This window comes from Sciurus carolinensis, chromosome 18, assembly GCF_902686445.1.
Source record: "Sciurus carolinensis chromosome 18, mSciCar1.2, whole genome shotgun sequence".
Taxonomy (NCBI): Eukaryota; Metazoa; Chordata; class Mammalia; order Rodentia; family Sciuridae; genus Sciurus; species Sciurus carolinensis.
In genome coordinates, this window is record NC_062230.1 from 34,845,900 (window position 1) to 34,862,907 (window position 17,008).

Here is a 17,008-nt window from a genome sequence, read left to right on the forward strand (position 1 = left end):
AGCGGAGCAATAAACCAAGCACAGGCTCTTCAGAGAGAAAAGGGGCGCCTGGGTGGGAAGCAACCAGAGGGGAAGGTGAAGGTAGTCAGCGCTCTGGTGGGTGGACAAGGGTGGCCAGGGCAGGGGAAAGAGGGGCCCTGGTGAGTGGAAGCTACGCCTCCTGTGTGGGTCCCCCGCAGGGCCAGGTCTTTCTCCGCATGGAATGGAAACTTCTGAGGTTGGTGCTTGGCTCTGGCTCTGTCCTTTCTTCTAGGTGCCCAGGCCACAGCAACGGCTCCCAAGTCTCCTGAGTGCTCAGGGACAGGTCACACACAGAGGACTCCCTCCTGCGGTGACCCGGTTGCCATCTTGCACACGCCGACGGCCGGATCTTGAGGGCGAGCCTCCAGGATTCCCACATCTTGCCCTGCAAATGAATTTTGTTTTCTAGAACTTCCTTCTTCTGGCTGCCTCTTGGGGCATGGATCGCTTCCATGAAACAATTCAAAATGAATTCTCGAATCTGGCCCACAAGACGCGAGGGGAGCGCGGTCCAAAGCTTCCTTCCACGCCCTTGGCCTGAGTCTTGCAGGTTGTCAGTTGAGATCCTCCCTGTGAACTCCTTCCGTCTGGAGGAGGGACAGGAGCAACAGCCTGCTGACGGCGCCTCCGGATCTGCCGGCTTCTCGCGGCCTCACGGAGAAAGCGATGCGGCGCTGCTTCGGCCCAGAGAACGGGAGGGCAGGATTTATGTTGGGGCTTGAGTAAAAATGCCTTTTCTAGGCGACCCTCACTGCATTTCCGGGGACCGGATGCAGGCAGACTTTTCTGCAAGCCTCCTGGGCAGAGCAAATTGCTTACTTATCTTTTTTATATCTATATTTTGTTGCTAGTCAAAGAGGTTCAACAGAGCATCCTTGAAAAACCTGTCACGTACGTTGGTGTGTCCTTCACACAGAAAGCCTCGCATAGGTCTGTCTGCACACGTAGACGTGGGCGTGCGCACTCACAGACTTGCACACCCCAATGCTGCATTGAGATACCGCCACAGACCAGCAGATGCATGTGAACACACACACACACACACACACACACACACACACACACACGTCTGCACTCACGTGCCCGGCAGGCAGGGTCCTGCAGCCTGTTCTGCTTAGAACACCTCCTCTATGTCATGCTGCAGAGTCCCAGAGACGCTGCTCGCTGGGTTCATCCTCAGCGTGCCGCCTGCCTTGGGAGGGTGCTGCGGACTTCCAGGCAGTCCCCAGAACAGGGGTCAGGGACAGGAGGGAGAAGAGGGACCCCGGGAAGCAAGGCAGCTTTGGGAAAGGGGTGCACTCAGCTGGAATCCAGCAGGCGCTCAGGGAGCAGGCGGAGGAGGAGGAGGGAAGAGCCAGGGACTGAGGAGGATTCAGAGAGAGGCTCTCAGACAGAACCCAAGGGGAAGACTCACAAGAAACAAGGAGAACCAGGGGCAGAAGAGAAGAGATAAACAGAGAGGGAAAATAGAACACAGTTTTTTTTTTTTTAAGATGTTTTAAGCCCAGTTTAGCTTAAGCCGGAAAAATGAGCCAGATCGTCTCCGACCTTCTGAAACCAGCTGTTCCCACTCCTTTCCCCCCCAGGGCCTCTTCCTAGATCCTGAACAGCTCTGCCAGGACCCCAGTGCTGGCTGCTGAGCAGAGCCAGGCTCAACCATAAAGGGGCTGAGACAGGAGGGGCGCCAGGCCTTTTCCAAGACCCCGGGGAGAGGGCTGTTCTGGCTTTGTGGGCCACCTACCCCCTCCTGGGTTGTGGGGCAACCTTAGGGATCAATTACTAGCCCCAGAGCCTAAGCCGGGGTCAACGCCTGTCCAAGACGCGCCTGAAGAGGATGCGGAGATGATCACAGGATGAAGAGGGGGAGGGGGGGTGACACAGAGATTTCGGTCATGTGCAGCTCATCAGTTTCCATGACAACCGCAAGGGTGGGGGCACCCAGACTGGAGGCTGCAAGAGAGACGTGTTGGTTCTAAATCACCGTGACAGCACTTCAGTTGAGCTATTACGCCGTTGCCGGGGCAACCAATGGGATCAAATCGCAGAGGAAATCTATAATTATTACGAACCAGATACCGGCGTACTCAGTGCAGTAATCAGCACATTAGGGCAATTCAGCCTGATCTCTGGGAGGGAGAAACGTGGACCCCTGCCCCCCAAATCTGGGGAGAGAAGGCCAAAGGAGATTCTGCAAGGCAGATCTGTTGTTGTTACAGACTAGGGACCTGGAAGGATCTCTTGGCAAATGAGGAATAAATATTGGATGGAACTACATGAAATTGCCAATAATTACCATTGGAAAGCCTTTCCCATGAATTTATCATGGAAATTTCCAATGTATGGGAAAGATGAAAGATTTACAGTGAACAGCCATAAGCCCATCACCTCGCTTCCTCCGTGAACATTTCCCTGCTTTGCATCCCCACACGTTCTCAGGCCTATTTTTGATGCATTTCAAAATAAACTGCAAACATCAGTACCCTTCCCCTAAAATACTGTGGCCTGTATAAAACAAAGATTTGATCATTTTGAACAACAGAAATAGCAATTACATATGGTTCAATCTAAATAGAATAAAACCTAGGTTTCTATCTCTCTGTCCACTCAAACATCTATCCGTCTCTCCCTCCACCCACCTGTCCATCCATCCACCCATCCACCCATCCATCCATCCATTCATTCACCTTCTCTTCCATCCATCCATCCATCCACCCATTCACCTTCTCTTCCTTCTATCCATCCATCCACCCACCCATCCATCCATTCATTCACCTTCTCTTCCTTCCATCCATCCATCCATCCAACCACCCATCCATCCATCCCCTCTTCATCTTCTTTTCTATGCATCCCTTCATTTAACCAACAACTCACCCATCTCTGCAAGATCTCATGCACACTCAGTTTTCACAAGTGGTTCACCATCCCCAAATCTTCCCCTCTGGTTTAGTGGATTCCTCCAACAGGGTGCCCAGCACATCCAGCTCGATTTAGTTGCACTAGTCATTGCCTTTCCTTTACCACACCCCTTCCCTTTCTGTGGTCAGCATCTCAGTGAACAAGCACTCTGTTCAAGCCAGAAACAGGAGGAATCCTTGATTCCTCCCTCCCACCCCCTTTGCTCACCCCAGACCTTGAGCACTGATTTCCATACTAACTTGGGCCCCATCTCCTTCTCTTTCCCTTGTCCCAGTTCCCAGCAGCCTGGCCTCCTGCCTGGTCTCCCAGCTGTCCCTCACTCCCCCTTTGCTTTCTCCACACTGACTTATTATCACGAAGAATCTGGCCATGTCCGTGGTGTGGGGCTTCTCATACACTGCTGGTGGGAGGGTAATTTCTACAAATATTTTAGAGAGCAACTTATCTAAATCCTTAACAGTTAAAGGCACATCCATTTTCTCCAGCATAAATCTACTTGCAGGAATCTGTCTCACCGGTACAAACTGACAAGAACCTAAGTGTCCATCAGTAGAAACTGGCTTAATAAATTTTGATACTCGCATAATATAAAATAGCATGAATTCAATAAAAAGAAGGAGGTGGTGCTTTATGTGCTGCTGGGGAAAAGTGCTTCGTATATTAAGTTAAATCAGCTTGTGAATGAGCAGGTGTGGCGTGATGTCCCCCAGGCCCTGCAGCTCCTCATCCTGGGTCACTGGTTAGTTTGAGGCAGAAGGGGGTCCCCGTTTGTCCAGGGAACCTGATCTCTGAGCTACCTCTTCCTTGTCGCGGGTGTCGACTCGAGCTCTCCACCCAGCTGGAAGCAAGAGTGGAAGCCCAGGAAGGGCATCTCGGTCCCGGGTCTCCCGGGGTAACCACCGCACCTGCACCAGCAGCGGAGGCCAGCCCTGCGGCGCTGGGCTCTACTAAAGGTTGGTTTTCTCTCTCGTTCCGGGGACCACGAGGAAGCTGTTTAACTGGAGGGCCAAGGAAACACAGAAGCGCACCGGGAGGCTGGGGAAGTTCTGAGAGCGTCCAGGAGGGCGGGCAGAAGAGGACCTGGTTCCAGTTCCTGCTCAGAACTTGAAGTGCTCCTGAGCCTGTTTCCTCCTCCCCATAAGGAGCTGCCCGGACCTCCTGAGCTGTTCTGAAGAGGGGAAGCAGCGTGGGGGTGCGCACGGCACGCCCGAGTCCAGCGGCTGGTGTTCACTGGCCTCCAGGACCCACTCAGCCCTTCCGCACGCTGAGCCATCCTGGCGCTGCCCCCAGGCCACGCCCCGGCTGTGCTCCACCACCCACTCTGCGCCCAGGACTGCGCCAGGCACCATCTAAGTCTCAGGCAATGCCTCGTGGTGGGGTCTGCTCCCGTTTCAGAGATGCTGGCAGAGGTGCGCCCACGTTAGGTGACGCTGCTCACGGCACCCGAGAGGGGAGCGCCCGGGCAGTCGGCGCTTTCTGAAGGCAAAGTTCATGTTCTTCCCACTGCCTCCTCCTCCTCCTCCTCTTTACTTCCTCCTCCTCTTCCTCCTCCTTCTTCTTTTTGGTACTGGGGATTCAACCCAGGGGCTCTCTACTATTTTTATTTTTAGTTTTGAGACAGGGTCTCACTAAGTTGCTTAGGGCCTCGCTAAATTGCTGAGGCTGGCCTCCAACTTGAAATCCTCCTGCCTCAGCCTCCTGGGTCACTGGGATTACAGGCATGTGCCACTGCACCCGCCTCATCTCTCCTTCTTAATTCATACCTTTGGGCCAATGTTATTGAAGAGCTGGATACATGTGAGTCATGTGCTCGAGTCAAGATTTTCTAGTAGTCACACTGAAAAGAGACTGACGAGATTAATGCTGTATAATCTACTTGACCTATGTATGATGTATGATCTATTTAACCTAAGTATAATGTGCAATATATAAAAAGCATTCTGTGTATCATATATAACGTGTATAGCACCCTATTTAACCTGTGTATAGTGTCATATGTTCTATTTAATGTGTAATATTTCATTTGTAATGTATATAATTCTATGTACAATGTATAACACGTAATGTATAATATATAATGCATGATATATACCATGTAGATAACCTGTGTATAATGTTGTACATTCTATTTAACCGAGGTCCAACATATCCTTTCAACATGTAATCAATACAAAAACCACTTAATGAAATTTTCATATTATTTTTGGCAACTAAGTCTGCAGAATCAGGTGTGTGATTTATGCTCACGGCAAGCTTCAATTCAGACTCCCCCCATCTTAGGGCCCTACAGCCCCTGTGGCTCCCTGGAGAACGCAGCTCAGGAGGGAGGGCTGGTTCACATCTGAAGGAGCCTAACCCTCAGCTAACGACCAGCGCTGGCTGGTCACCTGGGATCTGTTCTCTTGACCTGAGACAAGGTGCTGTCATAGCTGCAGAGGAGGAAAACGGGCTCGAGCAGTTGAGGGATGTGTCCACCATCAAGAGCTGATCCGAGGGGCCACAGTTTGAACCCAGGTGAATTGCAAACCCTGGTCTTGTGTCCTTGCCTACTAAGGTGAATGTTCTAGAACGCTCTGTTACACCTTGCCAGTCACACATGTCTGAAAACATTCAACTCTGGAGAAAAGAACCTGTGCTGCAGCACTTCATTTTAAACAGTCAGATTCATCGACAGGTCGGTCATTTAAGTCGGAAGGTGTGTGACTCACTGACCTGCTTACGACCATTCACTAGATGATCCGGTCGGACGCCGGCATTCTTCAGTCTCAATGGGACTCGACTGAGCTCAGGTTCAGTTCTGCTCCCCAGGGCGGCTCCCGTGGAACACAGGGCTGGCCTCCTTCTGTCCTGGCCTGGGATGTCATGGGAAGGCTCTCTCCTGCTCAGCCCAGCCCGACCCTCATTTTCACTAAGACGTGTGGGTCCTGGCTCTGTCCCCGTGAGGACAGGCATGCGGTAATGCTTTATGACTGGGGTGGGCATCGCTCCTGCGAGCCGGCGAGGTTGCGCAGAGATTGGGTCCCACCAGCTCCTCTGGTCCCGCAGTGTGGCTGCGTTTTATTCAGCTTGGTTAGCCCTGCCTTCTGCAGCTGACCCCGGATTACCTGGTCCTTGGCTGGAAGAACCCAGGGAAGGAGGGAGAAGTAGACCTTGATTTGCCTCTGAGGTGTCTTCAACCCATCTGCTGTCTCTCTCTCGTCCCACACCTCCTCCTGGCCTCCGCGGCCATTGGTCATCGCTCAGCAGAGCCATGCAGGGATAGGACATCCCTGTGGACACGGCAGGCACATTCAGTAGTTACTGAATCAATTCTTTCATTCCCATTTCAGAGATGGAGGAGATGAAGGCTCAGAAGAAAAGTTATGTGTGCAAAGTCCTACTGGAGGGCACACAGGCTGTGCCGAGAAACCTGGGCAGGTGACTGGTACTCGGTCACACCACACCACAGCATCACTTCCTGCAGGGACCATGAATGTGCCTTTGCTTAACTGCTTTGTAAACGGAGGGTGTGTCGGGTGTGGCGCCCACAAACCAACCACCCAACCAACCAGCTCCCTGGGAGTTAAGCTCTCTGAACATCTGGCCTCAGGGTAGAGGGTCAGAGCCTCAACCCTGGCTCCCTATCCAGAGAGACCCTCCTGGAGGCTACATGAGTCTAACCCTTATGGAAGACAAAGAAGCCACAAGGGATACTGAGATTTTAAAACTTTCAATGTCAAAGAATCCCAACTCTAGAACCTCAGCTAATTCGAGTAAGCCTGAATGAAGGACCAGTTCTATGTCCAGAGATGTCCCGTGTGGGGTCACTTAGAAGAGTGCACAACGGAAAACAACGTGAATAGCAAGAGCACAGGACTGCTTAAGTAGGTTGAAGAACAAAGACTCGATTACACCGGCGTTTACTGGAAACTACGTAAAAAGACAGGCAAATGATTTCTGAATCAATGTAATGAGAGAGGGAAAAAAAATCACATAAAATTTTATATGCAGCCTGGCTATAATTCTGCAGAGGTGAGAAAAAGAAAAAAGCAAGATCATAAACCGATACAGGATGAAGGAAGTCTGGAAAGAAATATGTTTTCTGTTTGATGGTGTTTTGTCTTGGACATGAAGTTATTTTTTGTAGTTTCTGATTTTTCGTTAATGATCTGAATGATTAGTTTTATCAAACGTTTGGGGGACAGGAAGTCTCCCTAACTTTCTCAGACAATACTGAGAGAAACTGAGGGAACCTTCAGTTCCTTTCAGTTTAATTATAGGAAAACAGCTACGGAATGACTTGACATGGCTTTAGCAGGGAGCCCCTGAGGCACTTGAAAATTGATCCGTGTTGAGTTTGGTTTCTGAAGGTGTGGAGAGAAGAGATGAGCCTCCGAATGGACTATAAAAAGGACATTGGTTTTCTGGCACTGAACCAGGTCAAACTGTCTTCCAATCCCCAGGTGGAAAGGTTTCAAGCTGAAAGTAGGTCGCAAAATCAGGGTTTAGCCCATTTGTATCAGAGAGAAACTTCTCGCCAATCCCAGGACAGTGGAAGACAGGAGAGCTCAGAATGCAGCTTCGGGTGCCTTGAAGGCCAGGAACAAAGAGGTCTGGGGACCAGGCTGCTCTGGGATTCAGTTCTAGACTGGAGTCTGCAAACCGGGGCTACTGGCCTGATTTTGTTAATAAAGTTTTATTGTAACACAGCTATGCACCCATTGTGCTCTTGCACTACGGTGACAGAGTTCAGTAGTTGGGAGGGAAACCGGGGGACCCAGGGGCTGAGCATATTTAGCATCTGGCCCTTTGCGGAAAGTCTGCCAACCCCTGCCCTCGGCATTCCAAGTCCCCGGGACACGGGTCTGTCCTGCTTCCTAATAACCAGGGGGGGCCCACTGCACTGGAGGACCGCAGGGGTTCGAGTTTGGAGAAAGCTCGCAGAGCCGGCTTGGCGGAGTCCCTCTCGGCTCCACACGCCAGCTCCTTTCCCCGCTAACACATCAGCAGACAAAGCACGTTTATCCAAAGCCCATGCTGATTTTTTTTCTGCGTTTACCACCATTTATAAGACTTTTCCTTGAAATGATCCTGCTTTTAAGGGCAGGGATGCAGCTCAGGGGTAGAGCACTTGTCCAGCAGTGTGGAGCCCGAGTTCCCCCAGCACCACAAAACAAACAAACAGACCAAAAACCCAGCTCTCTCGCTTTGTGACAATACGTGTAAGCAGAAACTTTTATAACCACTATCTGGAAAGCCAGTACTGTTTTCTATAAATAGAAGGTACCCGTAAAAAGTGACACGATGACCAGAGGGTTGTTCTTCCACCGCACCTGACGGCGGGCACCTGCTCAAGGCCCTCAGCCACTCCGCCTTCCAGAAGCCCTCCTGCGCGTCCCGCCTGATTCCAAGGCCCACCTTGCAAACAGAGGCAGAATCGGCCCCCTTCTTCAGCGCCCCCAGCACCGCTCGGACCTGGGCCCCGGCTCCTCCACAAGCCCCTCACCAGCAACCTGTGCTTCTCACTTTTGTGCAGTCTGTGCACAATCCACCCAGGCCAAAGGCACTTTTTGCAGAAGTTATGTAAGATCACATCGGTCTTCCCTCTAGAGGGTGCCCATCCCGCCGCGGAAGATCAATGGCTTCCAGGAGGCCGCGCGTGCCCTCTCTCTCTCCCTCCAACGTGCTAGGTGAGCCCCATCCCAGTGCTCTGCTCCCGCCCTCTCCCCTTCCCCAGAGACCCAGGTGGCTCCCTGCCGTCTTCCTCAGGCCTGTGCTCTCCGGCTTCAGGGGCACCCTGCCCTCCCTCCCGTCCCCCTCCCCTGCTTAACATGCCTCTTATTAACCTGTGTCTCCTGCACCCGCAGCAGGATGTGGCTCCGTGGCTGCAGTGTCCTGTCCACGGCAGTCCCAGGAATCTGCAGCTTCTCTGGCCACCGTTTCAGCTCCCTGAGGCCCACCCGGGTCTGGTTGGTGCAAAGTTCCAGGAATAACACGTCCTGAGTGTTAAGCTGCAGAGTCCTGAGGGGCGGCTGTCCTGCCAGACGTGAATCATCCCTGGGAGCAGCTGCACACGCCAGCCGCCCATCGGCCTCTCTGTGGCGGTCTCAGTAATCAGAGGGACTGTCGCAATGTCACAGTGCTTGTGTTCAAGGATCCCCTATTTTTACTTAATAATGGCTCCAGGTGCAAGAGGAGTGGAGCCAAGGAGGCCCCGGGCATGAAACATGGAGGACGACGAGCCCCAGGACTGTGCGGCCACGTTGCCAGGCATCTAGGGGAAGTCACAGTGCTTGCAGGGTCTGATGTTACCTGCCATTTCAGGCATCCCTGAGGGTGTTGGAATGCATCCCCTGCAGAAAAGGGGGGCTACTATATTTTGATCACTGAGACATGTGGCCTGATGCACTCTTGTATTTTAATTTTACAAAAGAATAAATTGAGGCAAAAGAGGTGAAGACACTTGTCCAGAGTCACACTGGAATTCCATCCCTCCAAACCTTTGAAATCATGAGCCAAAAGAAATCTTTCCTCCTTTGAGTTGTTTATCTCAGGTATTGTGTCATAGCTACAGAAAGCTGACGGACACAGGGAGAGTGAAAAGGGAGTTATTTCTCAATAGTTGCAGAGTTTCTGTTTGGAAGTTTGGGAAACAGGGGTGATCATTGCGCAACAGTGTGACGGCAACTAAGACTGCTGACTTGTACACTTCAAATGGCTGAAACAATGACATCAAAGAAATGTAAGACACTAAAAATCACTAAATGTGCACTCTAAGCAGGCAAACTGTGAAGTAGGTGGATCATATCAAAAAGGCTGATATACAAAAACCAATGTGGATCAACAAATCTATGAAAAAATGTTCAACATGTCTAGCAATCAGAGAAATGCAAATTAAAACTACATTGAGATTCCATCTCACTCTAGTCAGAATGGCAATTATCAAGAATAAACGTTGACAAGGATGTGGGGGAAAAGGCACACTCATACATCGCTGATGGGACTGCAGATTGGTGCAACCACTATGGAAAGCAGTATGGAGATTTCTCAGAAAACTGGGAATGGAACCACCATTTGACCCAGCTATCCCACTCCTTGGTTTATACCGAAAGCATACGACAGTGATGCAGCCACATCAATGTTTGCGGCAGTTCAATACACAATAGCTAAATTAGGGAACCAACTTACATGCCCTTCAACAGATGAATGAGTAAAGAAAATGTGGTATATGTATATATATAGGATGGAATATTACTCAGCCTTAAAGAAGAATGAAATTCTGGCATTTACTGGTAAATGGGTGGAGTTAGAGAATATCATGCTAAATGAAATAAGCCAAACCCCAAAAGCCAAAGGCCGAATGTTTTCTCTGATATGCAGATGCTAATTCACAATAAGTGGGGGTGTTAGGGAAGAATAGAGGCATTTTGGACTCGACAGAAGGGAGAGAAGGGAGGGCAGGGGTGTGGGGGTGGGAAGGATTGTAGAATGAATGGGACATTATGACCACTATGCGCACATATGATTATACCACCCGTGTGATTCTACAACCAGAAGCATGAGAAGTTACCCTCCATTTACGTGTGACGTGTCGACACGCATCCTGCCGTCAGGATAACTAATCAGAACTACAACAACCAAACCACAGCTCCCGGCACGCTCTTACCAAGGTTGGCACTGCCCACGTCCTGCCTCTTGGAGGCTAGCCTCCATAAAGAAGGGACCTGCTCTGAGATGCCCGGAGAGGCCTGGAGGGTGAGGCCCGTGCAGAGAGGAGCCGGGTCGTCTCGGTGCCAGACCTGCAGGTATGGAAGGCACCCGGGATGCCCCGCACCCTGGAGCCTCCAGTGGATCCAGCCGGGGCGTGACTGGCCCATAGCTGCACAGGAGGGAGGAGAGTGATGAACAGCTGCCGCAGGCGCTGAGATGGTCTGGTGGAGGAGGAGCCCTGGCCAGGAGGCGGGCATGGGAGGGGCACAGCACCAGCAGTAGTGCCACCCTAAACATGGGCTTCCGCCACCTCCCTTCCCTCTGCAGGTGGCCGGAGCTTTCTGAACCTCGGCTTCCTTAAAAGTAGGGTCACGCCTGCTCTATCTGTGGGGCCTGGGGAGACGACACCTGCTAGGGACAGTGCCGTATTTTGCCCACCTGTCAGCCCCCCGCTGGCCTCTGGTCCCCTCTCCTCCTGTCCTGCAGGGAGCTGTGATGGGGTGGCCTTCGGGGCCGTGGGAAGAGGGGCGAGGAAGCAGTTGCTGGATCAGAACTGTGGGCTCAGGGGCTCTCGAGTCTTCCTCTGGCAGCAGACGAGGCCGGGAGCCTCCAGTCTCCAGGGAGTACAGGGGCCTTGTGGACATCTTGATTTTGAACTTCTGGGCTCCAGAAGTAGAAGACAATATATTTCTGTTGTTTTGAGTAACACAGTTTGTGGTGATTCATTACAGCAACCCTAGGAAATGATGGCACAGTTGCCCTTGGTATTCCTGGGGGCTAGTTCCAGGATCCCCTTGGCTACCGAGATGCATGGGTGCTCCGTGCCTTATATAAAATGGCACAGGATCTGCATAAAACCCACATGCATCCTCCTATTTATTTATTTACTGGTCTGGGGCTTGAACCCAGGGGTGCTCTACCACTGAGCTACACCTCCTGTCCTTTAAATTTTATTCTGAGACGGAGTCTCACTAAGTTGCCCAGGTTGGCCTTGAACCGTGAACCTTCTGCCTCAGCCTCCCGCCTAGCTAGGGTCACAGGCGTGGGCCACTGTGCCCGGTTCTCCCATACACTTTAAACCATCTCTAGATTACTCATAATACCTAAGGCAATGTAGATGCTATGCAAACAGGTGTTCTCTGGTAACGTTTAAGGAATAACAAGAAGAAAGTCTACACACGTTCACATGGAATTTGGTGTTCTGGACATTTTTGATCCATGGTTGGCAACCGTGCCAGACAGGTACTTTATCACCATCTCCGATTTGCAAACCATTATTTGCCTTCTGCAATTCACAATCCACACACCAGGAAAGGAATTCAGATTCCACGCCCATCTCGGGGCACAGGAAGCACCAGGCACGGACCACACTCTCCCGGACTCTGTCCAGAGGAAGTTTCCGAGTCACTTTCCCTTCCTGTCTCCACCTGGACCCGAGCCACCCCCTCCTGCCCTTGGCGGGCTGCGGAGCACCTGAGTTCTCTGCCTTCTGTCCAGTCCGAATGGAGTAGATAGAGGGATTATTTGGAGGCGAAACGCATCTGTAGCTCCCTGGTTGAAAACCTTCCCAAGCCCCCTGACTGCAGAGAACCAAGCCCAACCTTCCAGCTGAAACCTCAAGTCCTCGGGCGCCTGAGGCCCTGGGTCCCCTGCGGCCCAGCCTGGAATGAGCTTCCTGGAGGCCCACGGCTCCTCCGTCACATCAACACCAGCCCTTCCAAGAAGCCTCCCTCCACCCCAGCTTGCACGAGGGCCACTACTTCAGGCCACCAACTTTATTTTCGTTGGAGTTTTTTATTCCTCGTTTTCTCATTCCTTGATTGACACCTTGATTGACACCATCTGACGCCAGGCACGTCCTCCCTCCCCTTTCTCCTCTATTTCAAGTGGGTGTGAGATGGAGTGGCTGGTGAATGTTGCTGGTTCCTGGGTCGCGCTCGCCCCTGAGGCAAAATCAAAATCCCAAGCAAGGGCTCCTCCAAGTGCTTCTTCCACAGGGAAGAGAATAGCCTCGGGTCCGTGGGGACAGCTTTGTCCACCATCGGCCTTCCTAGGTCTGGCCTTTACAGCATCTGGCTGTTGGAATACTCCCTGGCCACTCCCAATATGGTCCTGTTAACCTGCAACATCTGCAGGAAGCAAGGACCATGGTCAGACTGCCGACTACCCCAGACTTCCAGAGGGTTCCTGGGCAGAGGAAGCCTCCTTCCCCGTGAGCTCGCCGCCTGCCATGGGCGCCCTGGCTCTCCTAAACCCTGCTGTGTGCCCACACTGGGCAGAGTGGGAAGCAATAGGAACCCGGATTACAGAGGAAATGGGGCCCAGGGGTCACAGGCGTGAGCTGTGCACCCAGCCCAGGGTTCAGGTCCCAACTCTGCCTTCCGCTATGGCTGCAAACATTTGTAAGTTGCAAAATGGGAAAGAAGTAACCAGAAGGCAGAGTTTTTGGCTCAAAAACTAAGAAAGCTCTTCGCTTGGCGTGGGATCATCTCCAGAGGCACCCGGGAGAGAGGCGTTAAGCTGCTGGCGAAGGGGCTTGGTTCAGACTTGATCAGCTCGCAGATTCCTTGTGGTCCCAGTTCCGAGATTCTGTGCACTGTCTGCCTGTCCAGCACCTCGGGTTCAGGGCTCTGTCCTGAGAAATGGCAGGTGATCGAGTTGGGATCCTGGAGCAAAGTGCTCTCTACAGTTACCACTGATAACTGCTCCCTCTACTGATGGAAGATGCTCTTCGTCTTGAGACTGAGCCTCACTCCATCACGGGACAAATTTCTCCCATTTAGCAGATGAGAAAACTGAGGCAAAGAAAGCCGAAGGGCCCACTGGTGGGTCAGGCTTTATCTACACTCGCCCTGTGCTAACCGATTTCCATACACAGCTGATGCTCTTAAACCTCTTACAAAGCCATGGTGGCCACATTTTGTAAGTGGGGACACTGAGACTCAGAGGAGGGTAAGCAAAACATGCCCCTGTTCTTGTAGCAAGAGAGGGGCAGTCGGAATGGGGACCCAGGTCTGTCTGGCTGCCTGGTTTTTCTGCAGAATCGGAGCACAGTGCTTAGGGTGATTCTGCAGAGGCTGAGAAATGCAATCTTCACCATCACTTGGTTCCTGCAGAAAATCAAGGCTGCAGCAAGGCGCCCGCCTCTTATCACAGCCACCATGGACCATCTGCTGCTCAGCCCAGTCTTTCAACAGAAATCTCTGAGGAGTCCTCTCTCCCTGCAAAGCCAGCTCACATGGGGAGATGTCTTGCAGACTCAGCAACTTTTCCCCAAAGCCACGCGGCACCGGCGTGATGCTCTTACTCCCAAAGGACGTCCCCAGACAAACTGGGCTCTTCATCTCAGACTTGAGGAGCCCAGGACAAGGAACCAAGCTCACAGAGATGCAGGCTCTGGGCAGACAAGGACAGATGTCAGTGTCCCCAGGTAACAACAGCATGGGTCCCAGGTTGGAGTCGAAGTGTTAGGATGTGGTGGTCTGCTGGATTTGCCTTTCCTTCTGTTTCCTTCTCTGCCCATGAACTCCTGCCTGGACCTAGCCTAGGACAGACATCTGAAGTTACTCCAGGGGCATTTCAGTCTCAAGAACGCACCTGTGACAGCCAATCCATTTCCCACTAGTATGCAAGTCCCTCTTTTAGCAAAGGGGATGTGACAACTGGAAATTTCAAATCAAGAACTTTCAGAGTTGCTTAAAAAACCTCAGAGAGATCTTATCCAACTCTCCCATTTAACAGTGGGGAAAAAAAAAACCAAGGCTCAGAGAAGACAAGCAGTTTGTCTGATACCTCAGAGCAGGCTCATGCCAGGGAACAGGGCTGCGTTTCTGGAGGACCAACTATGTGCCCACCACACTTCTGTCGGAGGTGCATTACCACACCCATCCTCCAAACAAGGAAGCAGAGGCTCAGAGTCTTGTGAGTTGCCCAACACAGACAAGAAGGCACTCCCAAGCTACTCTGGATCCCTGGAGATGGCCTGCATTTCCCAAGAGACAATAAGAGATGATACCTTTATCTTAATGATAATGCTTTCCTTTTATTGTGCATTAAGATTAAAAAAAAATGAGACCGGTACCCGCACAGATCAGCTGCTGAAGGTGAAGCTCCGTATATAAAGCAGACCAATGTAGTTTAGAGAAACAGCGAGTACCAAGAGTAATGCTGATGTTCACTGAGCGATTTCCACACTCCAGGCTTCTCCTGGGCTTTCTCCTTCAGTCCCCGTAATGAACACCAGGTCGGTCCATGAGCTCATCAAGCCCACTTTACGGATTCGGCACACGAGGCAGACCAAGCTGCCTGAGTTTTCACTGCTGGGAAGCAGCCAACCTGGGATTCGAACCCAGAAACAAGTGTTCAGCTAAGACGAGACTCCAGGATGAGGGATGAGAAGGACTGAGCCTCAAGACATGAGTGAGCGGGAAGGGGGGCACTGCTGGATGGCACCCTACATTCTCCCACGGCCCCGTGGTCCTGTGTGCCCCCTTCTCCGTCTCACCGTGGCAGTTCGAGGTGGCTGTCCTAACACCCATGCCCTTACTTTCTCACACTTCAGGCTTCAGATGATTCTTCCAGAGTCCACTCTCCAGGTGCCCGACTTGCAGGCAACCAGGCCACCTCCTGGGATCCTCAGAGTCAAGCTGAGCCACCTGAGACCAAGACCACGGCCTTTGGGTTTTAGCCAGCACCCTGTGAGACCAGAAATTGTCTACAATGTGCAAGGTGGGGACTGGGGGTAGCTCCGCAGGAGAGCGTGTGCCCAACACGCACCAGGCCCTGGGTTTGAATCCCCAGCACCTCTACAAAACTGAACGAGCCCCCCATCCCACCAAAAAACGTGCAAGGTGAATACACGTAAAACTGCACAAATCCAAGCAAGACGGGCCGCCGCTGTGCGTGCCAGTATTCTGGGCGTGCAGCCTAGCAGGACGGTGCCGTTGGGGGACGCTGCAGAAAGGGCGCTTGGGATCTCTGGGTGTCTTTTCTTACAACCGGGTGCGAATCTACAGTGGTCTCAAAGAGCTACTGAGGACAAAGTCAAGGTGAAGAAAACGCGTCCCTCCCGGCACAGTCAGGATTAAACAGGCTCCAGACCCGCTCAAGAGCTTCCCGGAAAGTAACCTAACCACCAGTCACGCAGCGAACGCTGGCCACGCGTTCACACGAAGCCAGGTCCCGGGACGACGCTGGGGCCACAGAAGGGATGCAGGTGTGTTCAAGGGACTCGTCACTGAGTGCTGGACACAGTGACTGAGCTGAGAATTTCAACAGGGTCACAAACTCATGCGAGAAGGAGGCCAGGGCAGTGACTTCCCCAAGAGGTGACCTGGGCGTCGTGAGGGCTTGAAGGACAGGGGACAGCCCCTAACCAGAGGGGGCTGCCTGTCTGGACGGATTCCCTTGACTAATTCTCTCTCTCTCTCTCTCCTTTCACTTTTTTGTGGTGCTGGGGACCCTGGGCCTTGCACGTGCCAGGCAAGTGTCCTATCACTGGGCCCCGCTCCACCCTGATCGAGCAAGACTGAGCCTCCACACACACTTCACCTCTCTGCCTCCCTTCCTGGTTTATAAGCTGCTGCCAAGAGCAGGCCCCTCCTTGAGGGCACTGCTGAGGGTTTCGTGATAACACCAGGGACGTGCTCCGATCAGAAGCCAGCACAAGGGCTTCCTGTGCTCTCTTGTCCCCTATTAAAAGCCAAGCCCCACACGACCTTTGACTCATGAGCTTCCATCCACGGCTCTCGGGGGCTGTTCAGTGCAGCCAGCTTCGCCTGTGGGCCTCCCTGTGCCCGTAGCCGGGCGACAAGATGCGGAGGGGCTGCCCGCTGCCCTCAGCTAAGCCTTTGCAGGGACTGAGCCGGCAGCCTGGAAGGGGTGCGTGCCCTGATGGACGACCTTCTTGGGTTAAAGATTATCTGGGTGAAACTCAGTTGCAATCTATTATCACCTACGAAATACCTTTGGATCCTTCAAAGCGCTGAGCCCAGCAAATCTCTCCTTTCCTCTCCCAGGGAAGCGCTCCTTCCCCAGGCAGCAAACCCCCAGGCAGAGGGCGAGGGGCTCTGGGTTGGCCCGGTCCTTCGAGATGGACGTGCAAATAGCGCACCCCGGCAAAGGCAGTGACCTTGGACATGCTGCGTCCAGCTGCAGCAGGGTGACGTTAGGGAAGCGCTCCATCCCATAAGAAGGAACAGAAAACGCCATTATGTCAGCCCCCACCCAAAATGAAATACTTAGGAGTGAATCCAACAAAATATGTAAAAGATCTACAAGAGGAAAACGAATGAAAGAAATTATGGGAAATCTAAATAAACGGAGATTCCACGTTCATAAGTAGTGAGATTCAATGATGTGAAAGTGTCCACTCTTCCCAAAT

At 52.2% G+C, this 17,008-nt stretch overlaps 1 protein-coding gene across 3 annotated transcripts in view; it reads right to left on the reverse strand.

Moving 5' to 3' along the window:
- Nucleotides 1-17,008, reverse strand: part of Abat (4-aminobutyrate aminotransferase) — an 87,769-nt gene that overhangs the window by 59,794 nt on the left and 10,967 nt on the right. The window contains exon 1 of one of the 3 annotated variants that reach the window (XM_047533352.1): nt 2,893-2,915. The exons of the other annotated variants lie outside the window; for them this stretch is intronic. Coding sequence (XP_047389308.1) covers nt 2,893-2,896 — 4 coding nt within the window. The 5' untranslated portion in view covers nt 2,897-2,915. Of the gene's footprint in view, nt 1-2,892; nt 2,916-17,008 lie in introns of those variants that run through there. 3 annotated transcript variants of the gene reach the window in all.